Below are 17,783 nucleotides of genomic sequence, written 5' to 3' on the forward strand. Positions count from 1 at the left end.
TTTTTGTGTCAATATTAAAAATTAAAAATTAAAAGTTAAAATGTTATATGTTAAAAGCCCAATTATCCTGAAATCATTTTTTTTTAAATTACTTTCGAGTTCCCAGCAACATTAGTCTCGATTAGAAGGGCTAAATCATGTTTTAACAATAATAATAATGTGCTTGATAAATAAGTCTAATTCTTAAAAATAAATTTTGGCTTTATTTTTTAAAAATTATATTTGCTTCTTGACAATTATATTATTACATTTAAAACATATTTGATTTATTAGTCAAATTTCAAAGATAAAAACTACTATTCTATTTTAAAAATTTGAAACATTTAAAGAAAATAGATAACCAAAGTACAATGGTGAAAGTAGAAAAAACAAACATTTAACTTAACAAATCATGGCTATCGAACATGTTACCAAACCTGCTTAATTTTTTAAAGTGAAAAACAAAAAACAAAATAGTTATCAAACATGACTTATTTGAATTAATTTATCTACGACATAATAGATTTAGTGGCAGTTACATTTAGACCATCACTTAAAAAAAAGTTCAGACTCAATTTTACTTTAATCCAATCCTTAAAGCTGACATATAAATTAATTTGGCAGCCAAATGTAGTATCGCACACCTCTCTATTCACTTCCTATCCTAAAATAAAACTCCGAACCGATTCAATCAACCTGAAATAGTTTGAACAGAATCACAAACCAACCAAACCCAAACCAATCATTTCAAAACTCTGATCTAAATAAGTTGAATCCAACGTCAAATAAAACAACCCTCAATAGTCTATGTTCGCAAAACAGAAGTAAAAAAGAAGCAAACTTTTGTTAAGGAACTACTTTCTCCATCTCCACTTTTTAAACCTTTTGTTCCCAAAAGGGAATGAAAAAGCAGCCATAAAAAACATGTGAGAAACTAAAGATGAACACAACAGTAGAAGAGTTTACGGAAGGCATACCATTAATTTCATCCACAGCAGAGAGGGCTTTAAGAACTTCTTGAAGCAAATCATTCCTGACACAATTTATTGGTTTTGATTAGGAAAGTGACAAAAAAAAAAGGAATAAGAAAGAAAAGATGTAAAGTGTGCTGCAGCTAGCTACTTAGTTTTTTTCTTTTAAGATCCTCACAACCTTGGTACAAGTCACAAATAAATGGGATCCCCAGGACTTGGAACCTCCTATCAAATACTGTGTCCTACTCCAATCCAATAAACATTCGTAGTATACAAAGTTTCAACTGTTTCTACAAATAGAGGTATCAAAACCACCCAACTTCAAATAAATAGACTCAATTTTTTGCTGCTACGCTGAACAGTTCACATTCAACAGTTCAAATGATCGAACAAATTTTTAGTCAGTGCCTTGCATAGGGACCATCAGATGCTGGGAAGACTGCAAAAATGAAAGATGGCATTAAACCTTAAAAAAAAAAACACTTCTAGTACATGACTCACAACCATCGTGAACGGTAAAACAAAACTTCAATGAAGTTATATTCATACTTATAATTGTATTATTCGTGCTCGTTTACATATGCCTGGACTAACTTAAAAGAATAACCATTTAACACTACAATATTATCTTGCATTATAAAGCTTGTTAGATATTTAATATTTTAGGAATATTTTTGTGCATTAGAAAGCTTGTTAGATATTTAAATTTTAGGTAGGTCACTACGTCGTTTAAATCCATTATCAGAGCATCTATACTCAAAGGGGCGTCCCAATGAAAGAATCTCAAAAGAGTTACAAGCTCGTTTTCTAGGTAACTCAAGATGCAAATACCAATATTGCCCTCACCAAAGCTAGAAGGACAATAGCCTATTAGTATTACAGCTATAAGTCATCTCACTGAGACATTTAAATTTATTTACTAATTCTCCATTTATTTCAACCAAGACTTGCATATGTGCTAAACTAAGCCCCAACTAATCAGAAACATATGCTTGCCTGTGGAAAGAACTTTAAGAATCATGAATATTTGAAGTATGAACTAGAAACCAAACTAAGTTACTTAAACAAAGAAATTATTTGAAGAAAAGGAGAAAAATAAAACAACTTAGACCCCATGAGGGGTAAAATGTGAATCTCAGAGAAAATCGAATAAATCCAGTCCTAGTTGATCCAACATAGAAGAGTGTGTGGTGTGGTGTAAATAACAGAAATTATCCAAATAAAACAGACAATAAATCAAATCCTACTTGTAACTCCATATACTAAATATTTTGATGTCACAGTATGAACTAGTAAATGTAATTAGAGTCCTCTGGCTAGAATTAACAATTGGAAAACAGATTAAGTTCCAAAAATTTCTTCTTTAGAATCAGATGGAGACTGTCAAGGGAATTTTACCACTTTATGGAATAGAAGTAGAAATGATTTACAAGCAGTTCTAAAAGACAAGATTTCAACTTCAACTGCTAATAGCTAAATCAGCAGCAGCATTAGAATATTAAATTCTAACACACGTCCTCAACTTTAACACGATAAACAAATACAAACAAATGAATCCCACTAAATGTCCTCAGCATCGGAATCTACAAATGTGAATATGCATCAAGTGACTAACTAAGAGTGAGACTGGGATAACTTTTTAAAATAATGTTTTCAAAGGAGCACTCATAAAAATTCTTCCTCTAAAAACATTTCTTTAAGTTCTTTCAAAATTTAACCAAAAGTAGTAAAATATTTAAAACGTTTTTAATTCACTCTCCAACATTCATGCCAAAGTCTCCCTAAGTACACTAGCATAAATGTTTCTTTGCTTCTTCAAAGGACACTGTGCAAGTACATGCTTATGTTTATTTGTGTGTGTGAGAAAGAGGGGCAGAGAGAAAGAGGGAGAGAGAGTACTTGAGAACTTGCATAATTAACTCCTTGGGAAAACGACGACCCTTGATGAGCAATCTATAGAATTCAGAAAGAAAGAAGCTTAGAAGAAAACACCAAAAATCCAGCTCAATGGGAAAATTCAAACTCTAAATTGACCTGAGCACCAGGGTTTGGATGATGAGCTTCTTTGTTAGCTGACGAATCGCCACCTTTAGCAGACCCCTTAGTGTCACCCTGTCAAACAACATAAACATTATATACAAACCTCCTAATTTCATAGGTGATGTTGACAAATTACAGAGACTTGAAGGAAATCTCTAACTTACCTCCGTCTAAAAACGTCCCAAGTACCAACCAGCAGGCAAAACAAAAATAAACCAAAAAAGAAAAGAAAGCATCCATCCATCAGTTGAAGAACACAACGAACAGTAGTAAAAAAAAAAATAACAAGAAAAAGTTGAGACTAGACGAAAGCTCCCTGTTGGAAGCATCAAAAGAATCGTGAAAAGTGGATATCATGTAACTGGAAACACTATTTTCAAGTCTTCGTTAGAGTAATAGAAAGAACATAAGCAAAAACATAAGCCGAATCGATTGACTACCTCTCTGTATTTCGTCAAGTAGGTTTTAAGCGGATCGATATAATCCTCAAATCCAAGAGTAGCCATGGCCCAAAGCAAATCATCTCCATTAATCGTCTTCCGTTTCTCTCTTTGGCATTTGTCACTAGCCCTAGATATAATCGAACAGTCAAATCAAAATCCCCCAAAATTCAGAACACGAAGAAGGCTAATAACTAATCAAAATAACCGCAACCAGACACGAAGGAATGATTATAGGGATAAGGCTCGTACTCGCTGGTAATAAAACTGATGAACTCAGAGACGCATTCTTGTACGGTCTCCTTAGCATCCTTGGCAATCTTCCCATTAGCAGGGAGAGCCTTCTTCATGATCCGGCTAATATTCGCAATCGGAAGAAACCTATCCTGTTCACGAACATTAGACCGCGGACTCTGCTCGCCGCTCTCATGGCTTCCACCGCCGGGACTCGCCGGACCATCAGCCATCCTCGCCAAAACCCTACTTCACGAAAAAACATCGTCAGTCCCACAGACCACCGATCAAAACCCAACCCAGAAGCAAAAATGGAAGGCGGAGGATGAAATTGGAGGCGGAAAAGGGGAAAAGACATGGAAAACTGAAAAGGGTGTTGCCGCTATGAAGAGAGAAAATCGAGAGATTTGAAAAATTGAAAAGAAAGGGAAGTTTTTACCTGGTGGGAGAATTTGGGCGCGCGAGAAGGATTTAGATCGGGTGGAAATGGAGGTGGTGGGAGGGATCGGACGCTGGAGAAGATAAGAGAAAGGAGACGACTGAGATGAGAGAATCGAGTTTATCACCACCGTTGGTTTTTGTTTTTCCTTTTTCAGGGAATTCCCAAGGCGGAAAACAAAGCTTTTTATTCTCCTCTTTTTTTTATCTTTAATTTTAAATAAATAAAAATAAATTAAATAATTCAGTTTCCATATTTCAGGGTTTTCTGCGGCTTGCCGGTTTCTGCTCTCGATTGAGTTCCTCGAATCTGATTGGAACACGTGTTGCTGTTTCTCGCGGTTGTTTCTCCGCCACTCGTTTCAGCGGTCGATCAATTTTATCAGACGACGTCGTTTCTCCTCTGCCGACTGAATTTGTTCTCTCTCCTCACTGACTCATTGGTAAACAAGTGGCCGAGTTACACAAAAGCGACACGTCTTTATTCTTCATTTAAATTTGGATAATTTTGAGATAATTATTTTATTATCCTTTTAATTTGTTAGTATTTTTTAGTTTTACTCCTTTGCTCAATCCTCTATTTCATCTCATTAAATCTTGGAACTTAAATGAGGGGATAAATTAATAACTTTAATTTATGAAGTTACAAATTTTTGTGTGGTTGGAAAATATTATTCTGGTGGCTACTAATTCTTCCGATCATATTAAATATTTTCAAGTTGAACTTTAATTATTTGTTGGTTTAATTTTGAATAATCTGTAAGTTGGTTTGTAAGTATTGCTACATATAAGTTTGAGGGTGTATTAATTTTACACTTATTCAAATTTATGATTTACTTAAGTGAAGCTGATGTTTTTAAAGTTAAGATGGACTCTTCCTATGATTCTTAAATTAATTGAGGATAGAAATAAATATTACTCCTTTTTATTATTATTATTTTTAATTCTTGGATTGATTCAGATTGGGTAGGTGTAGATATATATATATATATTTTGTTTGGATCCATTTATTTTAGTCAAGAACATTTACATTCTTAGTTATGCGTGTTCCAACTATTTTTCACGAAAACCTAAATGTTGGGTCCCTTTAGTATTTCCAATTGTTTGATTGTCCAATTAAATGTAGGTGTTTTTCAAAGTTTAGATAAATATCTAGTCATATTATTTATTTTATAATTTTTACTTTAAAGAAGCTATATTTAGTGTTGGATAATGAAACTAATTTTGTCAAAAGAATAATTAAACTAATTTGAATTTAATGTTAAATAATAGAAACTACACTATTTTCATATCAAAGATGATTTTGCCCGCCAATATGAATCAATAGTAAATGACATGTATTTTTTTCTTCAAGGTTGAAGGTATAAATCTATATATTACATATCTGTTGTACTAAAAAATAATAATAATAACATTAGTGATAAAGATAAGGATACGAGTTTTATCATCGTTCTCCCTCATTCTTTATTCAATTGCATACATGGATTAGATTCAACAATTGAGCAAGATGTGAAATCTTTGGAAATTTTAAAACTATCCTATTAGTTAAACATTTAAATAAAAATCAACGATATATATATACACACTCATAATTCAAATTACAAATATCAACGTCAAAGCAAGCATAGCTCAGCACTAATTGGCATATATCTCAAACTAAAAGGTTGTGACTTCGATTCCCCACCCCCACACGTTGTACTAAAAAAAAAGTTCATCACTCTTCTAAGATTGAAGATTTGGTTCTCGCACAACATACCTTAAAGTAGGGGGTAAATTAAGATAAAATTACATAACTAAAAAAAAAGTTATATCATATTTTAGTCTGTAATATTTGGGAATTATTTTATGAATTTTTAAGATGTCTATTTTGGTCCATACAAATTTTAGAGTTGTTTCATTTTAGCTTTCAAACTTTCAAAATGTCTATTTCAATCCTAATTTTTTTACTATATTTAACAAATAAATAACAAGCTCTAATATATATGCTAACATGATCATGTGAGCATGCATTTTAACCACGAGATTGAAAATGAGTATTGTACCGGAATATATATATATATATATATGCGCAAAATTATATAGTAGAAATCAAAATATGATTTAAACCATAATAAAGTATGATAGCACATTGTTAAAAGCGTCCAATTTATTTTAAAAGATCATGTGAAGTCCAATTAATCAAACCATGAATATATTGTGCATATGAACTCGTGAAACATGATTATAATTCCTTACTGAGACGTGAGTTTAACATACTTTCTAATTTAATAGCTTCTTAAAAAATATATTGTTTTTTAAAACACTTTTTATGAAACAATTTAATTTAAAATACTAATGTAACAAATACATTTTATTAAAAGTAATTTCAATCACAAATTTATTTAATTGTACTACATTTAAAAGTGATTCAATAATATCAACCTTTGAAGTGATTTTACATCAACCACTACTACTTTTGAAATAATCAAATTTAAAGTGGTTCTCCAAAAAGTGAGTATAATCCAATTTAATTATTGTAAAAGCAATTTTATTTATTATCAAATACTTTATTAAAAATATATATATCTATTTTTCTTTTACCCTCTAAAATCACTTAAAAAATTAATCCAAACACACCCTAAAATATCTGGAAGGAGTAAAAGCATAAGGCATCCATTATATAGGTGTGGTAAAAAAAAAAAAAAAGGTGTGGTGGTCACATCTTGTCTACTGTGAAAAGTTTTGGTGGGACCCTTCAATATTAAGAAGCATCAAACTTTCACTAAATATCAAGTATGAAATATACACCCAAGCTCCAAGACAAACCATGTGTCTTGTCCCTCCATTAATTGTTCCTAATTTTGTTGCCAAAGAGATGCTTTTTCTTTCCTCCCATCCATAAATAAAAAATATATATATAATAATAATAATAATAATAAACTAAATCAAATATATGTAATAGGTTCAACACTAAACAGTTGAGGTATCAGTAATAAATCTTCATTGCATCTTCTAATTGCAATGTTGTGTTCTCATGAAAAGAAAAATGTGAATGTGGCTACTTTGTAGAATGAACAGATGGAGAAGTCAATCCAAAAAAAAAAAAAAAATTGTTCAAAAATTTACAACTAGCTAACCATTTCATCTATCTTAGACAGAACTATAATAAGAGTGGCAAAATATGGGGGACATTGGCAAACCAACTGCAAGCAAAAAGAATGCACATTTGTTCCTAAAAAATGATGCGTTTGTACAACAACTAAACTACCTTGGAGTAGGTCGAGCAGTGGATTCGTCAAACGACACGTAGTTTTCGTTTCCACACAAATCAAGAGATCCCATATTCATAGAATGGACTGAATTTCTAGACATTTCATCAGAGTTACCTTCTCTAGTTGCAGCAGCTTCCCTTTCAATCAAAATTGAATCCTGTATCTCCTTGAGCACTTCTGATATTGATGGCCTCAAGTGCCCATGTGGCTGGACACACATCAATGCTTTCTCTGCGATTTTCCACATTGATTGAATGTCATATTCATTGCGTAACGATGGATCAATGATCCCTTGAATGTCCCCGCTCTCGATGTGTAATTTCGCCTGCATTACAATCAACATACGCCACTTACAATCTATTTCATGAATATATTGCATAGATATGGTATAATTATCTCAGATATAACCACGCACGAAAGGGATTTTCTACGCAGATGTTAACCCATTCAATAGAAAAGCTACATTTGGGTTGTGCACAATATGATTCCTTCTCGTTAACAGAAAGTAGAGAATTAATCCTGACGTATTGGCTGAGTATCATATGTATGATAGTTTGTACTTCCGTTAAAGGAATCAAACTCACCCACTGGACAATGTTGCGGCAATTAGCACCGAAGTTTACGTTAGATATAGCTTCTTGACCAGATATCAACTCGAGAAGAATAACACCAAAGCTATAAACGTCACTCTTGTCTGTCAACTGCTGAGAGATGTAATACCTGATGACCAAATAATGCAACAAGGAAAGCACGTTACAGGGATTTTGGCAATCAATCTAGAAACAATATTTATTCGGGTGAAAGCGTGACAATGCACCCAAAAAAAAAATATAATAATAATTATCGGAAATACACATCTGGGTAGAAGAATCCATAAATTTGCAATGGTAACAGCATATATATAGCTATGTAACTTTACTTCCGAAAAAATATATAAATTAACAAGAAAGAGAAAAGGCTTACTCTGGATCCAAATATCCTACAGTTCCCCGAACTATGCTTGACACGTGGGAGGCACCGTCCACCGCAAGCTTTGAAAGACCAAAATCTGAAACCTTTGCTCTCATGTGCTTGTCAAGAAGAATGTTGCTGCTTTTTAAGTCCCTATGAATAATGGCTGGTATACACCCCGTGTGAAGGTATTCAATCCCTGAAAACACATGAAGAATAAAGTGTTGAGAAAAATATTGAAGGCAGGTTCTTCCATGCTCAGGGAAGAAATGCAAGTAGCTTTTATCCAGACCTCTAGCAGAATCTTCTGCAATCTCAAGGCGCTTTATCCAATTGATACTTTTTTCACGTGTTAATGGGCCTGTACGTGATCAAGAAGTTAGGCGACTTTCGAACTTGTGTTATTCTCTGCAAAAAAAAATAACAGGTGGGCTTACCATAAAGATGTTCCTTGAGAGTTCCATTATGCATGAACTCATAGACAAGCATACTTCTGCCTTCTTCTTGACAATATCCAAGAAACTGGACAAGATTTCTGTGGTGAATCCTTGAGAGAAGAGTCACCTTCATAACCAATTGGTCATCCATCAGCCACAAATATCAGTTTCTAATATCATTAGGTTTTAACTAACACCAATACACTCAATCCAAGAAGATAAGAAAAGGGAGTAGGCATTCTATTTTTGTTTGTTCTAGCACTAATTAATTGAAGACAAAGCATTCAGAGTCTCCTTTTCAGCAAGCATTTTGTCCACGGGAAGAGTAACAAATTAGAAATGAGATTCAAAGAGAAATATATTCTACAGTTGTCAGAGGAAGAATCATGGCGGAAAAACTCTCTTCTTATTTTAAAACACTTAAATCTGTCTAAAAAAAATTATTTTAAGTCACACGTCAGTGCCTTACATTATGATAGAACTAAAGACTGGAAAGAAAAAGAAACTGATTATATTTGATTTACTGTGGGGAAGGTACAAAATGGCCAAACAATCTAAGGGTGTCTGCTGCTCCTCAATGCTATAAAGTCTTCTAGCTCTTCATAATAACAAAACCTACCCTCACTTGGCTCCACCGCTTGTCCCTTATAGAGACCGAGGACCAAATAAATATTCTCCCTACACTTAACGACTTAGCCAGCCCCATGTGCTCCTCTCCTTGTGTATGTAAATTGAACGTGTGGCTTCATGCATATGCTTCTATCTATACCACAGCCAAAACTTCCGCCTGTCCAAGATGGAAAATAGAGAAGTGTTAGTTTAGCAATTCAAAGTTCGCCCATGATGCGCCTAACCTTTCACACCATACAGGGACCTCCAAATCTCAAGAATTAGCATCAGGTGCAAGATGAACCCCTAACATAGCCTCTACAGAGGTTTAGTTCCAACTCACGACACTGCTGCAGATGTAAGAGACTAGGCTGAAAAGCAAACCTTCTTGCTTGTCCAAGTTGTGAAGCATATAAGACCAGGTCAATACCAGTTAAAGGAGGTAGTGAGGTGCATATCCCCTAGTGCTTATCATAGGATGCCTTCATAGCCTACTGTGCTCAAGCTATCCGGAAGTTCTAGTGATCAAAGATTGCATCTTGATTTTGCAAAAGCTGAGCAATGGTATAATTCAATGAGAACTTCACATATCATACTATAGGGGGTGGTTGGTCACACAGCCACTGCAAAGGGATGGCCTTGGTAGACACACCAAAGGACGTCTTGTACCAGGTTCTGTCCAAAAAAACCTATTTGGCGCATGTCCTTGGCTTGAAAGAGGCGAAGCAGCATATATGAGTTTCCATAGTCTCCCAAAAAAATATTGAATGTTGGTGGAAGGATCAAGGTGAATTTTTGTCCATATCCATAAAAAAATCAGGAGAAAGATTTTCTTCACCCCAACCCCGTTATTTGAACAATGGGATGGGGCAACAAAACCAGACCCTACAGGGAATTTTCTTCCCCATCCCTATGTTGCTTGTGTCATATTTTGAATCCCCTTCCTTTGTTTCTACGTGTACTGACAACATTTATAGTTTCTTATTTTTGAAGCCGTGACCTACTCCTACCAAGAAGTTTTTCTCACACCTAGAACATACTTTTCATGGTCTGCATTTGAGTTAAGCACCCGTCAAATGCAGAGTAGTGTGTCCCCTCCCCTCTAAGATTGGCGTTGGATCAAATCCTATTCATTTCATCCTTCTTTCCTGCCAGTTAACATGTCTCAACGTAGCAGAGTTGAGAAGAATATGGCCCACACTTGCTCTACATCCACCCTCTCCTTCCAAAACACAAGAGCTGGTTCGAAGGTGGTCCTTGAATACCCTATTAGAGATCTAAGATACCAGGATTCTTTAACACCCTTCTTGTTTAAGAGCTAAGACCATTTCATACAACATCCCTTTTTGTGAAGTATGGGATCATGTGGTGAGCACCAATTTGCATATTGACCACGTTTGAATTGGCCATTGACTATTAATTTAGTCCACTGATTCCAAGCCAAAGCGCTGCAGTCAAGATTAGGATCTTCGATTCCATCTTCTCCTATTTGATCATGTGATAAACCATTAGGAAATCTCCACCTGAGAAACCAATTGGTCTGAATCAATTCTGTCAGATAGCAGCTTACACCTCTCTCAAAATCAAGTCCCCATACTTGCCTCTTTCATGAGTCCACTCATTTGTTGACCAAAATTTCTTCTCTAGACCTGATCGACTGTTGTTCACCCTTCCTAGGATTTGCTCTGTGTAGAGGTATTGTTTGAGTTCTCTGAGTCTTCTTGCTTTTGCAGCAGCTGGCTCATTTCTTCTATTAATGCAGCAATGGTTTTCTCCAAGTTCGATAACTTCTGCAATTATGCAGTTACCAGTCCATTTCTCCATCTTCCAATAGCCCAAGATAGAGCTCTAAATTGATTAGAATTTCAGATAGAAAATAATCAACTTTATATATTTTGATTCATTAGGAGATGACACGAAAGTGAGAAAAATTTCAAGAGGTTTGGTATTCTCCCACGCTTGAAAGTCTTCTAGCTTTCCCCAACAACAACCCACCTTCCCTTGGCTCCCTCTCTCATTCTTTATAGCAGCACTTGGACCCTGCTAAATACTCTCCCAGGTTTTAAACGTAATTAGCTTATCCTTCTCCCCACACTTAATAACTCATCAGTCATGATTAGCAAGCCCCACGTGCTCCTCTCCTTGTATACATTTCTATCACATTATTGACAATCAACATGAAAGAAAAAGAACAAAATGATTTAAGAATTGCGGCACTGGCCAACACAACCCATATAGGCTGAGATCGCAAAAAGGACAATTCAAGCATGAACAAACTGCAAACAAGAGAGGGATCCTTTGCAAAAAAAAAAAAAAAAAAACATATAGGCTGAGATCGCAGAAAGGACAATTCAAGCATGAACAAACTGCAAACAAGAGAGGGATCATTTGCCCAAAAAAAAAAAGAGAAAAAAAAAGAAGAAGAAGAAGAAGAAGAAGAAGAAGAATATTGCTGAATTGAATAGAGGATCAGTCATACAAGTATTACCTCATTTGCAAATTCTCGTTTTCCCTGGAAGGAATTACTAGTCAAAACTTTGACCGCGATTTCTTTTCCATCATTTAATTTCCCGTAGTAGACAACACCAAAACCTCCGGAACCAATTTTTCTTTCAAACTTTCTTGTAGCATCTTCAATTTCATCAGAACTGAAACAATGTGCCGTTTCCTTGGGAGCATCGCCCTTTGAAGATGCAAATCTTTGTACAGGCAAGGATTCTCCAAGTAGATCTTCTAAATTAAAAAGAAAACAATTAACCGTGTCAAATCAACTTATGTTCTTGAAAGGAACAACCGAACAAGTATCTCTATGTACCTTGTTCACGATATTTTTCCCTTCCTCTGCGCAAAAAGTAACATGATACTACAGTAGCCAACAGCAGGACAACAGCACCAATTACTGAACCCACAATAATAGAAATGTGGTTCTTTTTTCCCCTTTCATGAAGATTAATGTTCCTGGAGTAGCTGTAGATGAACGAGAGTACATGGTTAACGCAAGAATATAAGTAATAAAACTGCACAAAAACTAAAATGCGTAGAGTTACACAAAGCAGAACAAATATTTTGATAAAACAACAATATTAGGAGACTGATAATCCATTTCGGACAAACGCTTGCTTGCAGCAGTCATCCAAGGGCTTTTAAGGTAGGCCTGAACTTTTTTTTCTTTTTAAAACATCACCTTTATGATTATTCCACCTAGCATTGACCCACAGATCTAAGCATTGTATAAACAACTACGATCAGATGTAGCAGATTAGAAATGATCTACTATCTGAAACAATGAAACTTCACATATGAATATGGCAACCCATCTTAGTTCCTCTAGTATTTCCATCAGAAACCTTCTAACATAACCCACAAGAATTCACCTCCAAAAAGATTTAAAAGTCGAAGCTGGATAATTTAGGATGATCAGAAAGAAAACCTTTCACAAGTGGGTAGAATCTGTTTCCAAGCAAGCAATTGATTTCAAATATTTAACACGAAGAAATAAATTTGTAGACCAAATATTGAGATTGAAGCTCACTCCAAAACTAGGTTTTTATTGAGAAGACTCGAAGGCACTGTTCCAGATAACATGTTATTCTGCACATACCTACAACCATTAGAGCATGAATTATATTATATACCTCACTTTGAAACTATAAATGTAACACTGTCAAATACTACAGAGAAGACAATTCAAATATATAGCAAAAGATCATTGACATATGTATCAATATTGACTCTGGATTACAGAATATAATATACCATTATCCATGATACTTACAGCTCTCGTAAATTTGGTAGATTAATTAAAGAGGAAGGCAGCTCTCCGGTCAGCTGGTTGTTCTCAAGATGGCTAAAAAAGCAAAGATCTCGATCAGCTAAAAACCTTCAATAAAATACAAGATAGAAATGAAGTCATTCGAGATTACAGGATTTTCAAGTCCACACATCCAGTAAAGTCAGGTATAGGACCAACGAATATATTCCCATCAAGCCATCTGCATCCAAGCCACAAAAAAAATGATGAAACCAAAAGAGACACCATCCTTTGTGGAATAAAAATGGGAAAAAAGACAATTTGACAACCATGGAAAATTTTCGTGTGAGATGGAACTTACAATTCAACCAAACCGCTCAACTTTGCAAGGTCAGTAGGGATGTTACCCGTCAAATTCTTCTTGGACAACGAACTAACAAGCGCCAAAGGCAGATAGAGTAATTAGAATGACCAAATATAGGTAAACAAATATGGACTTGAAAAATAGCTGAAATAGCATTAACCTTTACATTTTAACAATTCTTGGCCGTGGATCAGAGTTACATTGCAACCATGACCAAGGAACTGGCATGCATGGATCACCACCTTCATCCCAATCTGAAGATGAGAATTTTGAAATTACAGTAGCAACAACCGTTCCTGCAATTCACATGTTCCAATATCAAACACAATAGATCAACAACGATGAATATATTATAGGACATAACATAATTATATAACATTCAATAATTTAAAACTTAAAACTTAAAATCAATTTGAATTTAGGATTACCATCTAGAGAACCATCACTTTTTTCAAGATACTTGTTAATTTCCATTGCATTTAATAGAGGTCCCAAGGAAGAATCTGACGTTTTCCCAAACCGAAAAGATAATACGAAAGGGAAGGTTAAGTTGGTAAAACCAGGCTCATAAAGCCGATATTTTCCTTGAGCGTTTTCTTCAATGTTGACTACAGCTTTGCTGATTTCAGGCATTCCGGGAAGTACTAGCCTGAATTTTCTCGTATCAGTTGGACCCAAGTCTTCAATTTCCGCAAAGTAGGTGACTGCCCAGCCAAAGCCAGGAAAACCATCCAAATTTAACCGGTAAGTTAACGAACCATTTCTGCCAACTACAGCTGTCTGCATAACTTTTTCAGGTGGCCTTTCATCTCTGTCCACATCTATTGGCATTTTAGTGGAAACTTTTTCAGTACCAGCAGCAACATCAACAAGGTAATTTGCTTTTCTCACAGAATCCGACTCCCATATCCGATCAAATGGATCATCAGGATACCTGCCATGATGGCATCATATTATGCATAAGAAAATCTTTATCTAAATATCAAAAGCAACATAACCAGTAGATATCCGGTGGCCTATAAAGATAGATAAAACATACAATTACCCAAATTGCTTTATTGATTTGCTGCTGGCTGCTTATAGAACTATTCCTGTGGTTATATATATAAGTATATGAAAAGGCAATGAAACTCTTAATGCTGATGTACCTTACTGGAGCCTCAGAGTCAGCTCCAAAATTTATCCTCGCAGAGATACTGAGGTAAAACTGGTCCTCATAATCTGTATAGTAGGTTGAGCCATTGAACTGTCGAAGCTCGAGTGTGGATATGAATGGCTGCCCAGTTGTAGCATTTGACAAACAAACGCTCACAGTAGGACTTGAAGCCAGAAATATGAGCTCTCGAACCTCTATAGTTTTTGCATCAGATATGACAATTGTTGACCAGTGAGTTGCCCCAAGGGAAATGTCAAATTTCGGATACACGTTGTTATTGTCAAAGTTACCGTATAAAAATGTTGCTCTGAGAAGGTAACGGGTCCTACTACTAACATTAAGTGTGTAACAGTACTTCCTGGAATCAGCAGGAAAGTGTCTTACGGTCATGTACTGCTTACGCGTCTCATTTGCAACAGAAATGTTAATTGCCTCTCCAAAACGAACTTGAGTATCTGGAACCCACTCCAGACCAATATCATCAGTGAAACTTTCTTGACCCCCACAGTCCAAACTTACAAAACCTAGTCCACAATATACAGCATAATTTAGCTTCATGGTAAGAAACATTTGACTTAACGATCTTCATATTTCTTGTTGTTAATTAATATGCTAAGAAATGCTATCTGGCAAGATTCGTCAAAAAATAAAATAAAATAAAATTCTCACAGAAATGTTCAAAGAGAAGCAGAAACAATTAAAAATCACTTCACCATTAAATATCAATAAACCATGCAGTACGAATTATCCAGTTAGTCATACACCGAGTCCAAGATATAAATATCAGGATATCTCCAACACCATCCGCATACGGAAAAAAATATTGTGCGCAAATAACATCACACTCTTTCTGTAATTGGCTGCATTCTTTTGGAAACTTTCAGTCAAAGTTCGAGGACGGAAAACGCCAGTCACAATCATCATCTAAAACCAAAGTTCGTGCAATGGTGACAATAGAAATAGAACCTAAAACATTAATATATTCATTCTCCAAAGACAACAAGCCAGCATTTGACAAACACTGCAACAGTTATTGAGCAGACTGTATACTGAATAGTCGGAGATAAAACCACATAAAACTAGTAAAAACACAGAAACCAACAGCAGCATAACTCGATGAACCTCGACGTATAAAAGCTACAGTCTAAAATGGATAATCACTGTAGAAACTCGAATAACAGAGGGGAAGAAGATACCTGGCATCTGAGCAAAGGAGACATCCAAAATAAAGAGAAGAATCAGAAGCAGAAGCTTAGTCTCCATTTTTCCGAGCGTGAAGTAACAATAATTGGAAAGGCAAACTCAGAGTTCAGTCACTGAGATTGAAGGAAGCCATTAAAACCATTTGAGAGCATGAGAAAGCAGAATGGCGAGAAATTGCTGCAGAGAGAGTAAAGTAAGCAACAAAAAAGGAAGTATGAATATTATCAATTCTTGTATTCAATAATCAATCGCGAAATGGAATAACTGGAAGAGAGAGAGAGAGAGATTGGACTGAGTCGAGTGAGCGCTCTCTCTCCTGCAAGCACCGCTGATTCTGTTATTAATTATAAAATTATTTATTTATTTCACTTTTTTAATTTAATTTATTTTCATTTTCATTTTCTGATGGGACAGGGATGTGTGGGACCCAACGCAAAGTGGGATACAAAAGCTGGACTGGACCATTGTTGTAATACCGTAAAGGTATGGAGATCGTACACGTGGACGGACGAGATTAACTGACATAAAGGGATCCACCACTACATTGTATCCGAGTCACACTGTATCTAGCTCCAGCTGGGAGCGTAAAAATATTAATCAAAATATAATTAAAAAGATAATTGGGGTTTAAAATGATGATTATTAATTATCAGACAGACTCGTTTTTCTGATCCTTAATTTTCTAAAATTTTTAATTTTATCCCCCAATGTATTTAAACTTTTAATAGAAAATTGATATCTCGTTAAATTTTATCTTAACACTTTTTTTTAGAATTTTTGTTGACATATTTGAAACTATGAATATGCTTTTTAATTGAAATTTGTGTGTCTTTTATGTTAATAACATAATACTTTAATGATATATTAATTTTTTTTGTATAATAATTTGGTAGAAAATTTTTTATGCATATAAATTTGGAGATTAAATTGAAAATTATATAAAAGAAAATGGATGCTTTGGTTTCAGTTATTGTAACTTGTAAGACGTCAGAAGAATGAAGATAACCAAATCAATTATGAAAGAGAGTGCTGCGCACGTGCTGCCGGCTTTGGGTTTGGGTACGGAAAAAAAAGTTGAAATTTGATGAACCGGGTTTACCGGTTCGTTGACAGAAAATTGACGGTGGGTAATTTGATTAGGAAAAATCAATTAATTATAAATTATAATTCAAAAGTATATTTATCTCTTAAAAAAAGTATCTTTATATATAATTTTTTTTTTAGGGAAAGTATCTTTTATCTTTTTAGTTGTTTGAATTTCAAAATTAGGCATTTGGCTAATGAATAACTTTAAGCTTTTAATATAGTAAAAGCATTATCATCTCAACAGAAAAATTAAATTATCGAATCTTCATCCCACATATATATAAAAAATGGTTCTTTTTATTGCATTAGTTGATATGAAATTTTGTTTTTTCTTTTATTATTCTTCTTCATTTAGTTATATTCAATTTTAATTTTAATTTGTTTAGGATGACTTTAGAGCTTTGTGAACAACAATAAAAATATTTGATTACACGTGAAAAATAATGTAAAAGAAGAACAAGAAAATAAAATTAGATACATTAATAAAACATCTCAAGTTGAGCGTTGATTTGAATGCAACCCGATAATTAAGGCACTAACAACCTTTCGTTAAAATACAAGTCAAATGAACAATAAAAAAAATGGTTTAATACGGTTCGGGATTAAATTAGTGAGAATACTAACACATTGCTCAAGCTTGTAAACCTCCTACCATACCTAATTTGATAATAAATAAATAAATAAAACTCAAAAGAAGTTACTAATGCATTAATCAATCGAGTCATACTCATGCCCGCTATTTTTGTCATAAACTATTTGACAATAAAATATCACTACTACCATGATTTTTTTTTATTTGTTTACTTTTAGTTTCATTTTGAGATTAATTTTTAACCCCACAACTAAAATTAGATGCATTTTCCCCCACTA

At 34.4% G+C, this 17,783-nt stretch overlaps 2 protein-coding genes across 9 annotated transcripts; both read right to left on the bottom strand.

Annotated features, from left to right (window-relative positions):
* Nucleotides 1–456: 456 nt before the first annotated feature.
* Nucleotides 457–4,276, bottom strand: LOC111015011 (nuclear transcription factor Y subunit B-8). 6 transcript variants are annotated; one of them, XR_015790944.1, is made up of 8 exons: nt 4,107–4,274; nt 3,686–3,913; nt 3,434–3,563; nt 2,988–3,065; nt 2,853–2,906; nt 1,132–1,392; nt 957–1,012; nt 457–675 (listed from the first exon to the last, which is right to left on the bottom strand). XR_015790944.1 is itself a non-coding variant. In XM_088124337.1 (6 exons), exons 2-6 carry the CDS (start codon nt 3,898–3,900, stop codon nt 1,007–1,009), a joined length of 483 nt encoding a protein of 160 aa, XP_087980463.1. In that variant the 5' UTR covers nt 3,901–3,913; nt 4,107–4,276; the 3' UTR covers nt 722–1,006. The 6 variants fall into 6 exon arrangements, 3 of the variants coding, with proteins under 3 accessions (XP_087980463.1, XP_087980462.1, XP_087980461.1); XR_015790946.1 differs by lacking the exon at nt 1,132–1,392 and having other exon boundaries at nt 4,107–4,276; XR_015790943.1 differs by lacking the exon at nt 457–675 and having other exon boundaries at nt 722–1,012.
* Nucleotides 4,277–7,068: 2,792 nt separating this feature from the next.
* LOC111014981 (Leucine-rich repeat protein kinase family protein) lies at nt 7,069–16,152 on the bottom strand. Of its 3 annotated transcripts, none has more exons than XM_022289866.2 (15): nt 15,821–16,152; nt 14,617–15,148; nt 13,897–14,402; nt 13,635–13,764; nt 13,466–13,537; nt 13,277–13,345; nt 13,129–13,200; nt 12,886–12,954; nt 12,169–12,320; nt 11,842–12,083; nt 8,745–8,871; nt 8,600–8,668; nt 8,320–8,506; nt 7,941–8,076; nt 7,069–7,681 (listed from the first exon to the last, which is right to left on the bottom strand). In XM_022289866.2, the coding sequence occupies exons 1-15, from the start codon at nt 15,885–15,887 to the stop codon at nt 7,349–7,351; spliced, it is 2,763 nt and encodes a 920-aa protein (XP_022145558.1). In that variant the 5' UTR covers nt 15,888–16,152; the 3' UTR covers nt 7,069–7,348. The 3 variants fall into 3 exon arrangements, with proteins under 3 accessions (XP_022145558.1, XP_022145557.1, XP_022145560.1); XM_022289865.2 differs by having other exon boundaries at nt 11,842–12,086; XM_022289868.2 differs by lacking the exon at nt 12,886–12,954 and having other exon boundaries at nt 11,842–12,086.
* Between the last annotated feature and the right edge of the window lie 1,631 nt (nt 16,153–17,783).

Source organism: Momordica charantia (assembly GCF_013281855.1).
Source record: "Momordica charantia cultivar OHB3-1 chromosome 5 unlocalized genomic scaffold, Mcharantia_2.0 BLBB01000005.1, whole genome shotgun sequence".
In the NCBI taxonomy this organism is placed as follows: Eukaryota; Viridiplantae; Streptophyta; class Magnoliopsida; order Cucurbitales; family Cucurbitaceae; genus Momordica; species Momordica charantia.

Bases quoted from the DNA above. Each gene is read 5' to 3' on its own strand.
- LOC111015011 (XM_088124336.1), bottom strand. From the start codon at position 3,900: ATGGCTGATGGTCCGGCGAGTCCCGGCGGTGGAAGCCATGAGAGCGGC. The intron at 3,564-3,685 runs GTACGAGCCTTA...GATTATATCTAG, and splicing joins ATCAGTTTTATTACCAGCGA to GGCTAGTGACAAATGCCAAA. The intron at 1,393-2,852 runs GTACTCTCTCTC...TCATTTTTGCAG, and splicing joins TTAATTATGCAAGTTCTCAA to TCTTCCCAGCATCTGATGGT.
- LOC111014981 (XM_022289865.2), bottom strand. From the start codon at position 15,887: ATGGAGACTAAGCTTCTGCTTCTGATTCTTCTCTTTATTTTGGATGTC. The intron at 13,346-13,465 runs GTAAGTTCCATC...GCTTGGATGCAG, and splicing joins TTGAGCGGTTTGGTTGAATT to ATGGCTTGATGGGAATATAT. The intron at 12,955-13,128 runs GTAAGTATCATG...TAATGGTTGTAG, and splicing joins CTACCAAATTTACGAGAGCT to GTATGTGCAGAATAACATGT.